Source organism: Carcharodon carcharias, chromosome 1, assembly GCF_017639515.1.
Source record: "Carcharodon carcharias isolate sCarCar2 chromosome 1, sCarCar2.pri, whole genome shotgun sequence".
Taxonomy (NCBI): Eukaryota; Metazoa; Chordata; class Chondrichthyes; order Lamniformes; family Lamnidae; genus Carcharodon; species Carcharodon carcharias.
The window spans coordinates 157,362,437-157,382,287 of record NC_054467.1 but is presented as its reverse complement, the minus strand read 5'-3'; the positions used below and the strand labels follow the sequence as shown (position 1 = coordinate 157,382,287).

At 43.8% G+C, this 19,851-nt stretch overlaps 1 protein-coding gene across 1 annotated transcript in view; it reads left to right on the top strand.

Moving 5' to 3' along the window:
- Positions 1-18,930, top strand: part of LOC121275607 (zeta-sarcoglycan-like) — a 729,694-nt gene extending 710,764 nt beyond the window's left edge. The window contains exons 7-11 of the mRNA XM_041183079.1: positions 5,792-5,972; positions 7,357-7,456; positions 17,224-17,418; positions 17,620-17,800; positions 18,733-18,930. Coding sequence (XP_041039013.1) covers positions 5,792-5,972; positions 7,357-7,456; positions 17,224-17,418; positions 17,620-17,800; positions 18,733-18,930 — 855 coding nt within the window. The remainder of the gene's footprint in view (positions 1-5,791; positions 5,973-7,356; positions 7,457-17,223; positions 17,419-17,619; positions 17,801-18,732) is intronic.
- The last annotated feature ends 921 nt before the right edge of the window (positions 18,931-19,851 follow it).

Below are 19,851 nucleotides of genomic sequence, written 5' to 3'. Positions count from 1 at the left end.
GCTGTAAGTTAGCATGAGTCTGAAGGCATGAAACCTTTACTATTCTAAGGCAATAAATCCTGGAGTAGATTAATTTTGCTTTGGCATATATTTAAACTAATCAAAATACTACGGATGCTGGAAATCAGAAATAAATAGAGAAAATGCTGGAAATACTCAAGTCTGGCAACAGGCCTTTCATCAGGATTGAACTGATGGAAAGTCACAGATCTGAAATGTTGACTCTGTTTTTCTCTCTTCGCAAATGCTCCCAGACCTGCTGAGCATTTCCAGCGTTTTCTATTTTTATTTAAGCAGATGCCATGCTGGCTCCATTAGAAGTTGAAGAGAGGAACAAAATCCCATTCTTGTTGGGTCCTACCTGGATCTGTCTCAACCTTGAAAAGGCCTAGAGCTGCTCCAAATTTCCAGGCCTCTTCAAATCATAGAATCTTATGACTTTGAAGGAGGCTGTTTGACCCATTATGCCTGTGCCAGCTCTATGAAAGAGCTATCCAGTTAGACCTACTTCCTTCCCATAGTGCTATTGATATTTCCTTTTGACTGTGATGGAGTTGGCTCTGGCATATGATTTGGAATTGAGTCTGGGTCACTTTGTATGGGGAGGTGATGGCAAAATGGTATTGTCGCTGGACTAGTAATCCAGATACCCAGGATAATGCTCTGGGGACCTGATAATGCTCTGGGGACCTGGGTTCAAATCCCGCCACAGCAGATGGTGGAATTTGAATTCAATAAGAATCTGCAATTAAATCTGGACCACGAAACCATTGTCAATAGTTCTAAAAACCCATCTGGCTCACTAATGCCCTTCCCTCCCTATAGGGGAGGAAATCTGTCATCCTAACCATCCTAACCAGTGGTAGGAGGAAGCGAGTTGCTCAACATCAACTCTAGACCCCATGAAGTCTCATGGCATCAGGCCAAACATGGGCAAGGAAACCTCCTGCCACCCTCCCTCAGCTGATGAATCCATGCTGAACATTACTTAGAGGAAACATTGAGGGTGGCAAGCTCACAGAACTCTGGGTGGGGTCCATCACCCAGAGTGGCTCAGTAGCACCAATGCAGGCCAAGTCTTAAATTTACATAGCAGTTAGACTGGGGCAGGTGGTGAGGGGAAAAACATACATACTCATCCTCACCAACCTGCCTGCCACAGATGACGGTATCAGTAGGAGTGACCACCGCACAGTCATTGTGGAGATGAAGCCCTGCCTTCACATTGAGGATGCCCTCCATCTTATTGTGCGCCACTACCACCGTGCTAAATGGGACAGATTTCGAAAAGATCTAGCAACTCAAGACTGGGCATCCATGAGGTGCTGTGGGCCAGCAGCAGTAGAATTGTACTCAAACATAATCTGTAACCTCAAGGCCTAGCATTTCCCCATTCTACCATTACCATCAAGCAAGGGGATCAACCCTGCTTCAATGAAGAGTGCAGGAGGACATGCCAGGAGCAGCACCAGGCATACCTAAAAATGAGGTATCAACCTGATGAAATTATAAAACAGGATTACTTGTGTGCCAAATAACGTATGCAGCAAGTGATAGAAGGGACTAAATAATGCCACAACCAATGGATCAGACCTAAGTCCTGCAACATTTGGTCATGAGTGGTGTGGACAATTGAACAACTCACTGAAGGAGGAGGCTTCACAAATATCCCCATCCTCCATGATGGAGGAGACCAGCACATCAGTGGAAAAGATAAAGCTGAAGCATTTGCTACAATCTTCAGCCAGAAATGTCGAACGGGTGATCCATCTCAGTCTCCTCCGGAGGTCCCCAGCATCACAGATGCCATTCTTCATCCAATTCGATTCACTCCAGGTGATATCAAGAAATGGCTGAAGGCACTGGATACTGCAAAGCCTATGGGGCCTGACAATATTCCGGCAACAGTACTGAAGACATGTGCTTCAGAATTGCCGCACCCCTAGTCAAGCTGCTCCAGTACAGCTACAGAATTGGCAACTATCCGGCTATGTGGAAAATTGTCCAGCTAAGTCCTGTACAGAAAGGCAGGACAAATCCAACCCAGCCAATTACTGCCCCATGAGTCTACTCACCAACATCAATAAAATAATGGAAAGGGTCATCAACAGTGCTATTAAACGGTACTTGCTTAGCAATAACCTGCTCACTGATGCCCAGTTTGGGTTCCGCCAGGGCCACTCAGCTCCTGACCTCATTACAGCCTTGGTTCAAACATAGACAAAAGAGCTGAACTCCGGAGTTGAGGAGAGAGTGACTGCCCTTGACACAAGGCAGCATTTGATAGAGTGTGGCATCAAGGAGCCCTAGCAAAGCTGGAGTGAATGGGAATCAGGGGGAAAGCTCTCAACTGGTTGGAGTCATACCTAGCACAAAGGAAGATGGGTGTGGTTGTTGGAGGTCAGTCCAGGACGTCACTGCAGGAGTTCCTCAGGGTAGTGTCCTCAGCCCAACCATCTTCAGCTGCTTCATCAATGACCTTCCTTCCATCATAAGGTCAGAAATGGGGATGTTCGCTGATGATTACACAATGTTCAGCACATTTGCTACTTCTCAGATACTGAAGCAGTCCATGTCCAAATGCAGCAAGATCTGGACAATATCCAAACTTGGGCTGACAAGTGGCAAGAAACATTCATGCCACACAAGTGTCAGGCAATGACAATTTCCAACAAGAATGAATCCAACCATCACCCCTTGATGCTCAATGGCATTACCATTACTGAAACCCCCACTATCAACATCCTGGGGGTTACCATTGATCAGAAACTGAACTAGACTAGCCATATAAATACTGTGGCTACAAGAGCAGGTCAGAGGCTAGGAATCATGCGACAAGTAACACACCTCCTGACTCCCCAAAGCCTGTCCACCATCTACAAGGCACAAGTCAGGAGTGTGATGCAATACTCCCCACTTGTCTGGATGAGTGCAGCTCCCAAAACACCGAAAAAACTTGACACCATCCAGGACAAAGCAGTCCGCTTGATTGGCACCACATCCACAAACATTCATTCCCTTCATCACCGATGCACAGTAGCAGCAGTGTGTACCATCCACAAAATGAACTGCAGGAATTCACCAAGGCCCCTTAGACAGCACCTTCTAAACCCACGACCACTACCACCTAGAAGGACAAGGGCAGCAGATATATGGGAACACACCGCCTAGAAGTTTCCCTCCAAGTGACTCACCATCCTGACTTGGAAAGATATCGCTGTTCCTTCACTATGGCTGGGTCAAAATCCTGGAACTCCCTTCCTAACAGCACTGTGGGTGTACCTATACCACATGGACTACAGCCTTCAAGAAGGTAGCTCATCACCACCTTCTCAAGGGCAACTAGGATGGGCAATAAATGCTGGCCCAGCCAGCGAAGCCCACATCCCATGAATGAATAAAAAAAACAGTGCCTGGGTAGAAAGCAGTCTACACTGCATTTCCAAAGATGGAATGTAACTTCAGGCATATCAACTAAATAGAAAAAACAAAAACAGAATTACCTGGAAAAACTCAGCAGGTCTGGCATCATCGGCGGAGAAGAAATAGAAGTTGCTGTAGCTTTCTTTGACAGCCATACAAGTAAATGTAGTTTTTTGAGGGATGTATTGTAGATGTGATAGTTTCTCGGTTAATCATGATACCATAAAGAATATAGTGCACCGCAGAAAAAATAAGGTTAGGATTAAAGGTTAGCTAACTTGAATAGGACTAGTATATACCCATTTCACAATGGCACATCAGAACAGTGGAAGTGATCAAATACTTGTGGCACAGATAATGCAAAGGATTGTTTTTTTTGCCTGAACCCAACAGCCCCCTTTATAAAGGAGCTTATCTGCATAATGGGGTTGTCTCTTTGAACTATCTTTTCAACTGTCCACCGCTGACACCATATGAATTTAGTTATGTGGCTTTGTTTGGCATAAGCAAGAATTAATACATTATAATAGTGAAGCAGTAGTTTATAAAGCATAATTGAGAATTATATTACCCATTGTCATTTGTCTAGAAAGCATGACCCGTCCTTGTACCACCTACTCACATGCGCTCGTTCACCTGGCTCATTTGCAGATCTTCTTCAGTGAGAGAGACCCACTCTCATTAGGTTAAATTGTAAAAGCCAAAACTCATCAAATCACAATGATGGTGCACATACTTCCAGCCATAGCACTGGCCCCATGCCCACACCACCACCCTCTCCCCCAAGCCGTCTTCTTTGCCTTTTAGCCTTACCATAAGCATTTTCTGTTCCTGACTACTGATGGCTCACCCCGTAGACCTTGACAACAATGCAAGTTCTAATTATAAATAAAACCTAGGCTCAATATCATTCTTTTTGCTCATTCTAACAGAGGAGAAATAAAGCTGTAACCTAGCAAACTTTAAATATTAAGCTGCAATCTAGCAGAGCTTAATACTGGAAAATAGTCAAAAGGATTATAATTGATTGTATTTCAACAAATAACAAGAGTTCTCAGTCCACACAACAGCTATAGAGGAGGGACGAGAGATAATGATGTTGACAGCTTCAAATCTCAGACTGTTCTTCCTTTTGTTAGTTATTTTAAGAACAAGTTACTTCTGACTGTTAGTCATCTTGCACCTATGGCCAGTTAGTCCAAAAGCAATTTAACTTCATGGAACAACTGTTCCAGTCAAAACTGTAGTCTCAGCTCTTTGAAGGCTGATCTGTCTAATTATCCACCTAACTCTACATTTGTAAAATGAATCAATGATTTTATTGGAGGTCCAGGCCAGAGCCCAGGCCACTTGATGCTATTGAACAAACCTATAGTTCAGCTTCAACCTGGGGGAGTCCAGCTGGGCTGAGGAAACTTGCAGTGTGGCCAGTTCTTTCCCCAGCCCTGCCCCATCTGACAGCATGGTCCATATTTTGGGTGGATGGAAATATCGTCCCATCCAAGCACCATCAGAACCTTACTGCCTTGGCCAGAAGACAGCAAATTTAGATCCTACCTGATTTCCCTAATGAAACTCTGCTCTCGTGGACAACCTGCATAGGAATTGTGCCACTGGCTCTCATTAAATTCATGGCTGCGTGTTGCAAGAGAATATTTAATGAGAGCTCTGTAATCAAAATCTGAATAAAGAACAAAACTTATCCAACATTAGACAAGAAATAAATTGAACTCAGATTCTTGAATCTGTTTTGTCTTTCACAATAGAGCCCTGAAGATAAGTTCACCATTGTAAAACTATGGCCGAGATTTTCTGGTCCCAGGCATTGTCACGGGTGGGATGTGAAAATTTGGAGAGTGGCCTTCCCGTTCGGCCTGCGACAATGTCCACTGCTGGTGGGGCCAGAAAATCCAGCCCCACATTTGTGCGATTTGAATTTTGTCAATTTTTCCACACAGGGGCCATTCTGTATAGCAACATGAATTAAATGGACAAAATGTTCATTTTGTTTAGTTGAATTATTTAATAAACATCACACATATCCGGTCTACATTGCTAGGGCAAAAACAAAAATAGCTGGAAAAATTCAGCAGGTCTGACAGCATCTGCAGAGCGGAACACAGTTAACATTTCGAGTCCGTATGACTCTTCATGATGAAGACTCTGATGAAGAGTCATACGGACTCGAAACATTCACTGTGTTCCTCTCTGCAGATGCTGTCAGACCTGCTGAGTTTTTCCAGCTATTTTTGTTTTTATTTCAGTTTTCCAGCATCTGCAGTATTTTGCTTTTATCTACATTACTGGGACCTTACCATTATTGCAGGATATAGTGAGTGAGGTTTCTCTTTTCATCTCTTTCCTTCAGATTTTTTTAAATGCAAAGACAATCCGATTGGGAAATATCCCCCAGGTCTCCGCCTCTTCATCCTCAGCCAGTTCTTCAAACCTACGTCAGACTGTCTACGAAGTATGCGTGTGTCCCAATGGCAAACTCTTTCTATCTCCAGCAGCGGCAGGTTCCACCTGTCAGTCGAACAGCAACACCTGTTTGCGGATTTAAATCTGTGGACGCTGTTGCAATTCTACCACCGTAAAAGCCTTTTCGATACTGTCCCTTGGCATCTGTTTTGACTCTCATGGTGAATCAGGAACCACAATATTGCCGCACAGTAGTAGGACGTTGTGACCTTTCCAATGGGAGTGGACCAGCCGGTGTGTAAACTGTCAGTGAATAGATCTGCCTGTACCAGGAGAATCTGGATACCAACCTTTTCCAGAAAGGGGAGAAATACACAGGTGCCTTTGCTAATCTAAGTAAAGCACATAGTTTTTTTTATTGTTAGCAGGACCTGATAATGAAAAAATTGAATATTTAATACCACAAATCTGATAATAAGTCATTTCTCAAAACTTTATTTCCCTTTTCAACATCTAAATGGACTCTGGTTTTACCATATAGCACCAAATGGGAGTTCAAGAAATTCCTAAGTAGTTTTGATCGAGCATTTAAATATAATGTGGTATTTGCATGTCATTCATTTGGGAAGGAATGGACCAGTTTGTTCATTCTTGTCTTTTTTTTCAATGTGAGAAAGAAATCATGTCAACTGTAACTTCCCAGAGCCTCTCATAGCATTGATGGTAAAACAATGGTTTTGTGTTATTGGGTTTTCTTTAGTGACGTGGTATAAACCAAAGAATTGACCATGTGATGTAAACTCCAAACACTGCACAAAGCAGCTGCTACTAACCAGTAAGACAGCATCAAGAGATTCTTAAGGACATATTAGGGGATGAGCGAACATCCATTTCCTAAATCCAGTGAAAAAAGCCCAGAGGATACCATCTGGCCAGACTGTACCTAGTATATTCAGGGCCTGCAGCCCCAAATAAGGCCAAATTTCAACTACTTAAATTGTTGTTTTCTCTCTTGCTCAGTGACATTTGAAAAATGTGGTGCTCCCTGAACCTAGCAAAGCTTGGTTTTGGCCTGGTTCTATTGAACCACTTAATGGCAGTCTTGGATTTACGCTCATCCCTGAAGGACATCACAGGTAATCTTTTATGTGTCACACCAGGCCTGCTAGCCATTTTCCTTGCTTTCTTTACTGATCTCATTAAACTACATTTTCTTTATGTATGAAAAATTTAATCTGAATGATAAAGGAAACTATTTTCTTACACATTCTATGCAAATGTTTGTAAAATTGCAATATTGCCAAAATGACAAAAGCTGTGCTTTTGTACCCTATGTCTCTTGCTTTATGTAAAATGAAAACATTTTTTCTACTTATAAGAGATGAGCTGTATGTCTTGTTAACTGTAGCTAAGGGTTATTAGGCCTCTTATCAAACTTATTGACCCTCATGGATTAAAAACCAGGTTTGAAAAGTTGTCAATTAAATTATGTTTGACTTCCAATGCAAAAAGATAAAGCAAATTTGGCCACAGTTTGCATCCAACAAAAGCAGCTGCCTTCAGAGAAAGATGGCATTGGGAATCAGCAGGCATGTAGCCAACTGGTTGAGAGGTAAATATTTTAGCAACTGTGTTTGCAGACGAGTTAAAAGCCAATGATCATTGGCAAACCTTTAAGATGTTTTATTGTTTTTGACATGTTTTTCTGCAATGAGCTAAGTGAAGGATGGATAAAATAATAGGACTGCAGGTCTCTTGATCAGATGTACTTTTGTGCGATCCTGACAATAGTATGGTAATGTTTATCCTTCCGTGCTGCAAATGGTGAAAAGTAAAAATAAAACAGTTCAGAAATAGCTGTTTAGGAATTCTTTAAGTTAGTACTTCCAACAGATGTGATAATAACTCAAATTTAGCTTAGATCTAAATTAACAGTGTGCCATTCTCATTTACTTCAACCCTTTAGAGACTCAGATCCAGAAACAATGGGGGTAATTTTAATTCCCCAAAAACAAGCAGGTTTGGGTCTAGTGGGATCTTAAAATGTTAAAAATTGGAATCCCATCCACGACTTGCTTCCAAACCGGCCATTTCCTGTTTTAATTGAGGCAGGACTGGGAAATAGGGGGGACGCAATGGCAACCAATGGACTCCCAGGACACATTTTGGCAATTTAAATATTATAATGAGCATGCATGCCTCATATTTAACCACTGTTTTACACTTAACCCTGGAAGGCCTTGTTTTCCAGGCCTTGGGAAACCTGACAGCTAAAGGGAGGTGAGGACGGTCAGATCCATGAGACTGTTTCCACTTACCTGCTGGGCTCAGTTTACCTGCTTCACCCAACTTCAAAGCAACCTCCCTATCTGCCTCCAAGTTAATATCCAGTCCAATATCATTTTAAATTTATCAAACTCAATAGTGGTTTAGTTGGTTAGGTGGTAGTGTCTTGTGACAGAGATGTTTATGACTCATTAGCCTGCACTTTCAAATGGTTGCAGTTTATGAGGAGGCTGAAACACACAAATGGGTTTCAAATAGGCTCAAGATGGAATGTGCTTACTGAAGCAAATTTTGTAAGGTCCATCATTAGACCAGTTCTGGATACCAATCAGGATGTCTACAGAGTATGGGGCCAATTTTGAGTTTTGGGTGATAATTGGCTTCAGAGCGGATCTGGGATACATGATTTAAATCGGTAAAACAGAAGGTCCAAAGTAAAAAATCTAGGCAAACCTGAACATACAATTCAGTATAACTGATGAAACATTAGTTTTGGATGCAGTTTCTATAGTTACCACAGAATTTCGATACTGTTACTGATAAATTCAGCTGGACTTTGGGATTGACTAATCACAATACATCCATATCATCAGACTTACCTTAGCAAGACGCAAGTTGCCCATCTTAAATATATAAATATATATAATATGTTTAACAAGGTATTGCATATTTAGATGCAAGATCTGTTCAGAACCTATGTACACAACTTTTCAAACTTGGCATTTAATTTCATATGTTTATTACTGGGTATTTTCGTGTTTTGCTACTTTACTTTGTGACTATGCATATATACGTTTAAGGGTGAAATATTTGAAACTGATGAGGCCTTTCTTAAAGATACTGGCTGCTGATAATCTGTTGTGGTTCTGTTGGTCTTCTGCTGTGCCTACTGAAACTCATTGAAACTTGGCAGGGACCCTATTACACAAGGGCACCACCATTTCCAGAGTTTTTCTACATGCTTTGTAAGAGGCAGAGCCTCTGCTCGACCTTTACAAGACAAATGTCATTAGAGAAGGGGTGTTTGGGGCAGAAGAGCAAGGAGCAGGGATTTCCACCATCAGGAATTCTCACTTCTCTGTCTTGGTGGGGACCTGGCACATATGGCAGGCCAGTGCACAAATTGAAAACAGGAAAACTAGCCTCCAGAAAGGTGCAAGTTGACTCCAGCAGATGAAGGATGGCCAGGCTAGTTCCCCTTACACCCCAGACTTAGGGGAGAATGATTGAGATTGGTGGTGGGGGGGTGGTGGGGAGGTGATCAGAGGCAGGGAGTGGGCAACCCCCTCCCCCCCAACTTTCCCTCGTAGAAGAAGGCAGGCACAAGACTTTCTGACTGCATGGAGCAGGCAGGTGTACTCACAGTGGCAGGTACACCTGCCTGCTTGATCCATGCAAATGTGGTGCCCTCCTGCAGTCTCTGCAAACTAGTGGGGTCAACGTTAGAGGGCACCAGTAGGTGTGACTGCCAGGATCACATCCCAAGACTTTTAGGGCCAGTGAATTTCTGTCTGAGGATGAGAACTGGAAAGTAAACCTTTTTACAGCCAGGAATGTTCATGAATGTGTTCATGTCGCATGTTGCTTGTTAGCAACAAGTAAAATTACCCTAATAAATAAAAGTATATAAGCATATTCAGAAGAACTAAACTGTGTTAGAATAGGTTGTCGAACAAATATTTTAGTTGATTCATTATTTATGCTACTTAATAAAAGTAACTACTCTATGTATATATTAATTTTTTTAGTCACTCCTGTAAATTTGTAACATTTTGTATAAAAATTACACTAAAATTTTCAAAAATATATGTACAGTATACATTGTATCTAATAGGAATACATATGTCAGCTGGCAATAACAAACAAGAAGGTATGTAGCTATCATCTTATGAATGTGAGCGCCTACTGGTAAATGGGAGTTGGGCAATTGTATGGGAAAAAAAGATAGGAGGATATAAAGATGCACAAAAGCTTCACACCTTTCCTGTTTGTTACTGCATTTAGATTCAGTCTATCTGGTCAATTAAATGCAGAAAAATAAAAATAAATACAGTGTTTGAAAACTTGATTTGTTAAAGTGGGTTTTATGAAGTTCCGAGACTTCCCGCCCCCAGCCTCACATAGACATCTACTTTCTGTTCCAAACAACTTTTCAAAGAAAAGAGCAAAACACATTACTTTAGTTCTGAGATGCTCAAGCCATCATCCAAAGCAATTGTGGCCTGGCTCCAATCAACAAAGCGCAAGAACCCATTTCTTTCTGTACTGTTAGGAAAGATCATTCATTCTGATGCCGTCAACAGGTCTCATGAGCAGATATTGGGCAACTCCAGCTCACAATTTTTGATTTATTAAAAGGATGTGTTGGAGCTCCAAACTGGAAAGTATCTGCATCTCCTAGTCTGCTGGTTTCTGCCATATGAAAGTCGTGAAATCAGGCCATAAATCCTGTTTATGGCAGTTCAATGGCTGTAAAAGGTCAGAAGCGGGGATGTTCACTGATGATTGCGCAATGTTCAGTCCCATTTGCGAAGCTCAGGTGAAGCAGTTTGTGTCCATATACAGCAAGACTTGGACAATTTCAAGGCTTGGGCTGATAAGTGGTAAGTCACATTCACGCCATACAAGTGCCAGGCAATGATCATTTCCAACAAAAGAGAATGTAACAATCGCCCCTCGACATTCAACGGTATCACCATTGCTGAATCCTCCACTATCAACATCCTGGAGTTTACCATTTACCAGAAACTGAACTGGACTCGCCACATAAATACTGGGCATTCTATGGCGAGTAACTCACATCCTGACTTCCCAAAACCTGTCCACCAATACAAGGCACAAGTCAGGAGTGTGATGGAATACACTCCTCTTGCCTGGGTGAATGCGGCTGCAACTTTAAGAAGCTCAACATCATCCAGACAAAACAGTCCACACGCCATCTACCATCTTAAACATGAAATTTGTCCATCTGATGCACAGTAGCAGTAGTGTGTTCCATCTACAAGATACACTGCAGCAATTCACCAAGGCTCCTTTGACAGCACCTTCCAAACCTGTGACCTCTACCACCTAGAAGGTTAACGGCAGCAGATGCATGGGAATACTACTACCTGCAAGTTCCCCTCCAAGCCACTCACCACCCTGACCCAGAAATATATCACCGTTCCATCACTGTTGCTGGGTCAAACTCCTGGAACTCTCTTCCTAATAACATTGTGGGGTGCATAGACTGCAGCAGTTCAAGTAGGCAACTCACCACCAACCTCTCAAGGGCAACTAGGGATGGGCAACAAATGCCATCCCGGTCAATGACACCTACATCATGTGAAAGAATTTTTAAAAGTGCTTCGTAAAGAGATTGGAAAAGTTTGGGAATTTGGTGAGAATGGGAATTTGGTACAGGGGAGGAAAGAGGTGCTGCTCTTTTTCTCCAACAATTCTAATGGATAATGTAAGCTTGAGACAGTAAGTATTTAAAATTTTGGTCCAATATTTTAGCACTTCTTTTAAGTTAGCATGTAGAAGTAAAAGAAAAAGACCTGCAACATCCTCATGGCGGATGCAGTGAGCCATTCAAACGTCCATTGACTTAGGCGGGACTGGAAGATCACGCTGGCAGGAGAGGCTGGAAAATTCCAACCATTGAGCTTGAGTGCAAGTCGGAGACACTTCGACACGTAAGGGAGGGGCAGCAGTATCTGGACAGTTCACTCCAGACTTTGTTCATACCTTATAGAGAGGTGCAGGTTAATTAGGGGGAGATATAGGGGAAAGAATTTTTGCTGATTCTGTGGAAGGCCCGGCATCAACCGGTCGGCGGGTGGGACTTTACTCTCAATTTTATGGTTGGCATCCAATTAAATCTGCTGCTGGAGTTGTCCCATTCAGAATGGTAGCTCACTCTTCAGAGCTGCCAGCTCAATCAGAGGGCTAACGGCTCAGGAACAATGGCCACTGCTGAGGCAGACTGGAGATCTGCTGCATTTCTGAAGAAACTTAAAGCAAGCATAAATTTGCTAGTGATGGAAGGAAAACACCTCTGAGGAGATTGCTGGGGGCTGCCTTCCCTGTCCACAGCAACCTCTTTGCTTAAAAAAAAAATCCTCTTGGGTTGCTGCCGGGAGCACGCTTCCATTTAGTTGGCAGCCCCCTCATGTGGCGAGCAGTTGATCCAATTTTGGCAAAACGTTGACCTGGTAAAATGGCCCTTAATATGGGGGGAGTGGGGGGAGGGGGGGCACCAGGATGTGGGTGTGGGTGACTGTGGGTAGGTGGGGGAGTGTCTCTGATCATGTTCCCACTGTCAGTAAAATTCCCCAACAGCGGAACCTCAGTGGGGAATTGATCCGACACAGCTCCCATTGATTTTACTGCCACTCCCCAGCCATCTCCCTTCCCACCTTCTGGGGGCCGGTAAGATTCTTGTCAGCATCTTTTTTTAAACTGAATTGAGAGTCCCACAAGGTACGTTGTATGCCCAGTGACTAAAGTAGTGGACAGTGAATGTTTGTGGGGAGGGTGGGGTCCATTTTTATCAGTACTCCATGGTCCATGGCCCCCCATGAGGACCCTCGAGAGCAATGGTTGCCTTCATGGCAACAATGCAGCCCATGCACCATGGCCCGGCACCTTATTGCTAGGATCTGCTTTCCTGGAGCTGCCCTCCACAAAAAAAGCCTCCTGGCTCATCAACACAGCTTACCATTGAATCACCCTACCTTTGGGGATACAGTCTCAGCACTGACCACTAGCGATGGTGCTGCTAATGCTGCTGATCTGCCTGCCTTTATTTGGGTTGGCCTCTTTTGGGGGCAGGTCACCATCCTCAGTTGGATGAACCTGGTGGCTGCCATTGGCAAATTGCTGCATCCTTGTCCTGCCGCCTGCTAAAGTTTTTTGCCCCAGCAGTGGGACTTCAATGTTACCTGTAAAATGCAGCCCATGGACTTCCAGGAGGCATTTGATAAAGTCACTCATAAAAGACTATTAGCTAAAGTTGAAACCCATGGAATTGAAGGTAAATTATTAGCCTGCCTAGGAAATGGCTGGGTAACAAGAGACAGAGTGTAGGGATAATGGGCAGATACTCCAATTGGCAGGATGTCACAGAATTGTTACAGTGCAGAAGGAGGCCATTTGGCCCAAGGTGTCCAGCAAGGAGCATTGGAGCTTCAACAATTCATCACATTTATTAACAACTTAGATGATGTAATTAGAAAGCTATGATCTCATTGAATGACAGCAGGACAGGCTTGATGAGCTAAATGGCTGAAAGTTGTTCCTGTAACTTTATGTTCCAAGAGCTGCATTTCCATTATCTTCTGTTTTTATTGCCAGGCTTTCAATGCTCATTTATTTTAATGTAATCTAAATAGATGTACATTTTTGCCTAGGAATTTAAGCCTGGAATTTAGTGGATTAGTATAACCATTGAGTTATGGCAAGATTGACATGAGTCTCTGTGCCGATCTTGCCGATGGGGACTTATAATGAAATTAAATGACAATTTCATTACCGTATAAACCCAGTATAAAACAACAAGCTCAGGGATGATGTAAGTAATGACGGGACCCAAGAAGCATTGACAGCCCAATAAAAGGTGGCATCCTCAGAGTGAGGCTTGGGAGTTGAGGGTAAGTGCAACATTTTGTTTCTTTCTTCAGTCTCTTTTGCTAAAATATTACTTTATAAGTTGTTTCCAGCACCTTAAAGGTGGCTCCATTTTCACAGAGGTATCCACTGAGGAAGGGGCAGCCAGAAAGAGGCTGAGGAGGGACAGACTGCTTGGTAGCAGCAAAGCTTAGCCAGCCCTGTAATGTTAGGCAAGATGCCTGGAGGGAGGTGACATTAGATCTCTGTGTGTACTCTGTGACCCAACAGGACCCTGAATAGTGTAGGAAGTTCAATAAATTGGCCATGACTGGCAAGGTAAGGCAATTAAAATGTCTAAGTCTTTCAAGTCAGCATCCCATTGCATTTTATTTGCAGAGGGAGGATGGCCTTAAAATGCAGGATTGGCCACAGATTCCAAACAACAACAGGAATGTTGGCTGTGTCTGATCACTTTAACAGATACTGTGCAGCTTGCTGTTGAAGAACCCCTTTAACTTGTGTTGATCAGGCAGAGAGAGGTTTTTAATGGTGGCACCATAGGTTGAATTTTATGGCCCTGTCATGGTAGGGACGGGGCCATAAAATGCGGCGAGCCATTCAAATGCCCATTGACTTCAATGGGACTGGAAAGTCCTGCTGGCCGAACGGGCAATAAAATATCGCCCCACAAAATCAGTCTGGCAGCAGCAGGTTGATCTGGGAGGAGGCTGGTTGATGGGAAAATAATCAACCAATCCAAGAATATGTACACCTGCAAAACTCACCAATAACACAATTAATACAATCCACAAAACAATTGGTATCCTGACACCTGCACCTTTTGCAACAGAAAGTCAGCCAACTGTAAGCCTCAACTACGTTCTCTTTTGTCATTGCAGGATAAGTTGGTGCACAGTGCTTGAGAGTGGAAAAGCAACGAGTACCTTTGGAAACTGATCTCCATGAGGAGAAGGCCTTCCAAATTCTGGGTTACCATGGTACATTACCTGTGTGACAGGCTAAGGTGGGTGATATCAAGCCATGGTGCAGTGAGTTCCTATGTACCTGAAAATGCTTCATGGCAACACCCTGCACTGACCCAGCCTTGCTCCCTATCCCTGAAATGGAGACCCATTTTATTCTAAAGTTGTACCTTTCCTTCCCACATGTCTGGCAAAGCCAGGTCACCAAGTCCTGAAGAGAGAGGTGTCCAAGGAGGATGAGGAGGAGAAGCAGCTCGAGGGATAATGACGCCTTCTCATCCCTGCAAACTCTCGTTTAGATGTTGCTGCGGAACATGTGTGGGCTTTGGTTCCCTCTTCACTCTCCTCCTGGGGGAGGGTGATAGGGAGGTTGGAGCCCAGTGAATTGAAGCCATCTGAGTCAAATAATAAGAAAGATATGCATTTATATAGCACCTTTCAGAATGGCAGGACACCCCAAAGCACTTTACAGCCCATGAAGCACTTTTTGAAGTGTAGACACTGTTGTAATATAATTATAGTGTAATTAGTCTGATAAGTGAATTAATGGTGAAACAGCTTCCTTTTGTAGCTTTGTTCATTAGTGAGGGAAAATATTGCACTGAGAGACAGTCCTTGCTTATAATTTGTTTCCCAAATTACATGAGCCATAATCTAAAACATCAAAATTCACTGATTTTTTTGAACATGAAATTTAGCTGTTGCAGAATCTAATGAAATCATAGAGCTGACTTTCTGTAAATGCCTATTTAACACATTTGCACAAAGTTCATATGCTATTTCAACACTGTCCCTATTTTTCAAAACTTCAATCCCTTGTTTTGCAAATGATGGGAATAATTTTCTCAGGTTATGTTGGCTATGGGGAGCCTCGCCTGCCTTAGCTCACCAAACCTACTTATGATGCTGTAAATTTTGGGGGTTTTGAGACATGAAACCCTTTTACTTAAAATATCTATATTCTGATTTCTTAATTTATGATAACAGGGTCTTCAGTTGTGCCTGACCTAACAAGGTATGAACAACCAGTGTTTATAAGCCAAGTAGAATGTATTGTGTAAGATGTTAGATAACCTTGACAAAATAACAGTGGAGATAACATGGAAGTTTCTTATCTTCCAAGATCGGGGCTTCCTTCAGTGCTGCCAGAACAGGCAATGCCTTTCTTCTTCCATCTCTGAAGTAACGTTAAACTGTGCCCCAGAAGAACTACAGCACCGAAATAATGGTTAAACTGTGCTGAAGAAGACTTTGAAGACAAATTTTTTCAGTCCTGGCAGCGAGATGGATTGTGGCAGGCAGGGAACACAAATTTGACGTAATGGCAAAGGTCAGTTTTCCGTCAACTGGAAAATAAGTTGGCATTTTCCTTTCCCGACTTTCATGGCAGCCTAATGGCAGGTCACTTTTCCCACTGATCCATGTCGGGTACCACCACATTTGTGTGCAATTCCATATCATGAATACTCATAAAAAATCCAGCTCACCAGAATCACATTGTCTCTCCAAATCTAATTGCCCCGCCAATGGATAATTAGACCAGTCTGATTCATGACCATATAGGAGTGGTGTACACCTGGTGACCTTCACTTCATTTGAAACTTCGATGTTGATACAAGTAGCATTCACCTACCTTTAACTTCACTGCTGCCAAATCTCATGGCTCTTCCGATTCTGCACCAAGGCTGCTCACTGTCAGGCAAGACCAATGGAAAGAGAAGGAGTGGAAGGCAGAGGCATGAATGGGATGGGGTGGTTGGGGCTGACTGGAGCAAGGGGTAGAAGGGGTGGACACAGACACATGCCCCTTAATTGCAGTAGTCGACTCCTCCCACAAGCCCTAGGCTCCTCCCCTGGTGATTTTTTTTCCAATGTTAGTGTTCAAATTTGTCATTGCATTGGGCCAATTAAGGGGCACCCTAATAATTACCTGCTGAAGACATGGAGATCAAGGCTGAGCTGAGAGATGTTAAGATGCCAATTGAAGGATTTGGGCATCTTAACTCATGGTGCGCTTTCCTGCAAGGATCCATTAGGACTTGGGACACCATTTGATTTGGTCTGATTGACCATTTGCCAGTCACAGAGGAATGTGGAAAGGGAAGAAGGATCAAATTATTAAGGGGGCATGGCTGCAGGACATATGCGACAAGCTCCCGACAACCTTACACTTTGTAGTTTGGATGTTCATGGCTTACAGGGCTAAATGCTTACAGTCATTAAATTAGTGCAAGGCCGGCCCATAATTTAGTCAAAAGAAGGCACCTGACTGTGCCCTGACTGAGGTTGCTAGCACATGGTTGTACTCGCCCAGATCCAAACCTCTTTGTGTATGTGCTGTCATGTCAGGGGGCTGGGGGGAGCTGGTGCTCTTCCACCTGTGATCCTTCACAATGTGCTTCCGCTGCAGGGTCAACTTTGGGATGGCAAGCCCTTCACAATAGATTCCTAGCTTGGCGATGGAGAGTGATCATTGCAGGGTAAGGTGCAATTGTGTCTCGAGCTTATTTGTCCACAGAGACAAGAAGGAGTGCAGAATGCAGGCTGCAGCCAATGCTGCCATCTTCATGGCTTGGATATGGCTGAGGAGGGGAAGAAGGGCCCGTCGCCATCTAGCAGGGCTCAGGGAAGAGCCTCACCCTGAGGAACATGGGCCAGTGGGGCCCCATCATGAATATCCCGATGCTGAAGAAGAGAGGCCAATTCCATGCAGGTGTTTGTTGTAACCCAGGGTATAGAGAAGACAGCTCTCATGCTTGGAGATGAGTGAAGGACAGTGCTGCAGACGTCTTTGCTTATCAAGGGATGTGGTGGATCATATCTGCCACCTTTTTGGGAGGATCTGACTCCACACGGACCATCCATTGTCGGTGGTTCTAAAGGTGATTGCTGCACCCAACATTTTTGCAAGCAGTTCTTTCCAGGGCTCCACTGGAGACCTCTATGAAGTATCACAGTTCCTGACTCATAAATGCATAAGGGAGGGCACCAATGCCTTTTTCAATAAGATGCACAATTACATCCAGTTCTCCATGGATGAAGCCAGCCCAGCTGCCAGAGCAGTCAGATTTGCAGCAATCCCCAGCTTCTCACAAGTACAAGGTGTGATTTAATGCACGTATGTGGCCTTAAGAGCTCCCTGGCAGCAGCCATTAAAATTTATCAATAGAATAGGCTTCCACTCTCTCAACACGCAGCTGATCTATGATCACCAAAAGTAGATAATGTAGGTGTGTGTGAGGTACTTTAGGAGCTAGCATGACTTTTATGTCTTGAGTCACTCCCAAGTGCCACAGATCTTCAAGGGTCCTTAGTGGATTCAGGGTTAGCTCATTGCTGATAAAGGGCACCCCCTAAAGACATGGTTAATGATGTCCATTCAGCGGCCACAGACTGCATCAGAGGAGAGGTATAATATGGCTCATTCAACAACGCAGTCCTTAATTGAGCAGACTATTGGCATGTTGAAGATGCGTTTCAGATGCCTGGACCGATCAGGTGGCTGTACTCTCCAAAGAGGGTGTCCCACATCATGGTGGTTTGCTGTGCCCTGCAGCGTTCTGGCACTGCAAAAGGTGGGATGAGTTGCCATGTGAGAAATGGAGGAGCTGCAAGTCTCCACGGATGAGAAGAATGCAAAAAGGGGTGACATCAAAGAGAGCGAGCATGATGACACCTCACAGGAAGAGAGCTTTGCATGGGCAAGATGCGGCATACGTGCCTCTGTGACCCTTATAGTGACAAGGTTCCAGGGAGATTAAGGTTAGCACTAGCCCATACGAGTGCATTTTACCTATCCCTTCGATGCAGGGTAGGCATTAAGACCTTCTTGGTAATCCTCAACATCTCAATGAAGGACATCAATCTCAGACAGAGTAGTCACAACCATGTGTCATGGTGGCCTCACCCTTGGAAGGCAAAGCACCTATGGAGCATGTAGCTGTTCTGTGATGGGATAAGAACTCCATCAACACTCACTCTGAAGTGCTCAATTTGAAACAAGTAGACATGTTGCTCTCCTTTCAAGCATTGTGCCAACGTTTCACCTGCAATGGCAGCCTTCAAGAGGCAGAAACATCACTGCAGACATCATGGCAGTATGCCTAGAGCATTGCAGGGCACTTCAAGGAAGAAAATTAGCAGTCACTACATCTTGCTTGACCATCTGAGGACAGATCTAAATCCAGACAGCAGCATCTCTCCAAATGCCATCTCTTATGCATAATTAATGGTCAGACCTCATCCTGATACTGAGACCCCAGGATGACATTGCTCTTCAGGATGCTGTAATCTGTCACTCTACAGCATGGAAGCAAGCCTGCGAGTCTGGTGACCTTAGTGTGCACAGAGGGTGCTTTAGCAAGTACCATTGTGTGATCATTGACAAGCACTCATGACCCTGCGTTTGTAGGGAGCTTCCCAAGTTCAGGTCCAGTATTGCCTTGGCATCTGGAAGAGATGTGGCCCAGTCAATGTCGACACTGCATTTGAGGGTAACTTAGTACCCTCATAAATATTGAAGACCACTCAGGAAATGTGCAGGAGCTTTGCTCTCATTCCATTATAGTCCTTTCAGATTTTCATTTTAGCAGAATGCGATGTGTACAAAGAAGCCTAATGCATTGATGTCTTCACATCCATCTTCACCCAAGAGAATGAGGGTCACGGTATTGAACTCAGGGAGAGAGGCTGCGAGGTTCTTGAGCAAATTGATACAGGGAGTGACAAGGTATTGGAGGCGTTGGCAGGCTTAAAAGTGTACAAATCTCCAGGTCCAGATGATTTGTGTTCCAGACTGCTGAGGGAAGTAAGGGAGGAGATCGCAGAGGCTCTGACCCAAATTTTTAATTCTGCTCTGGCCACAGGGGAGGTGCCAGAGGACTGGAGAACAGCTAATATGGTTCCGCTATTTAAGAAGGGTTGTAAAGATAAGCCAGGGAACTATGGGCCAGTGAGTCTCACGTCAGTGGTAGGAAAACTATTGGAGAAAATTCTGAAGGAGAGAATCTATCTCCACTTGGAGAGGCAAGGTTTGATCAGGGATAATCAGCATGGCTTTGTCAGAGGGAGGTCATGCCTAACAAATTTGATTGAATTTTTTGAGGAGGTGACCAGGTGTGTACATGAGGGTAGTGTAGTTGATGTA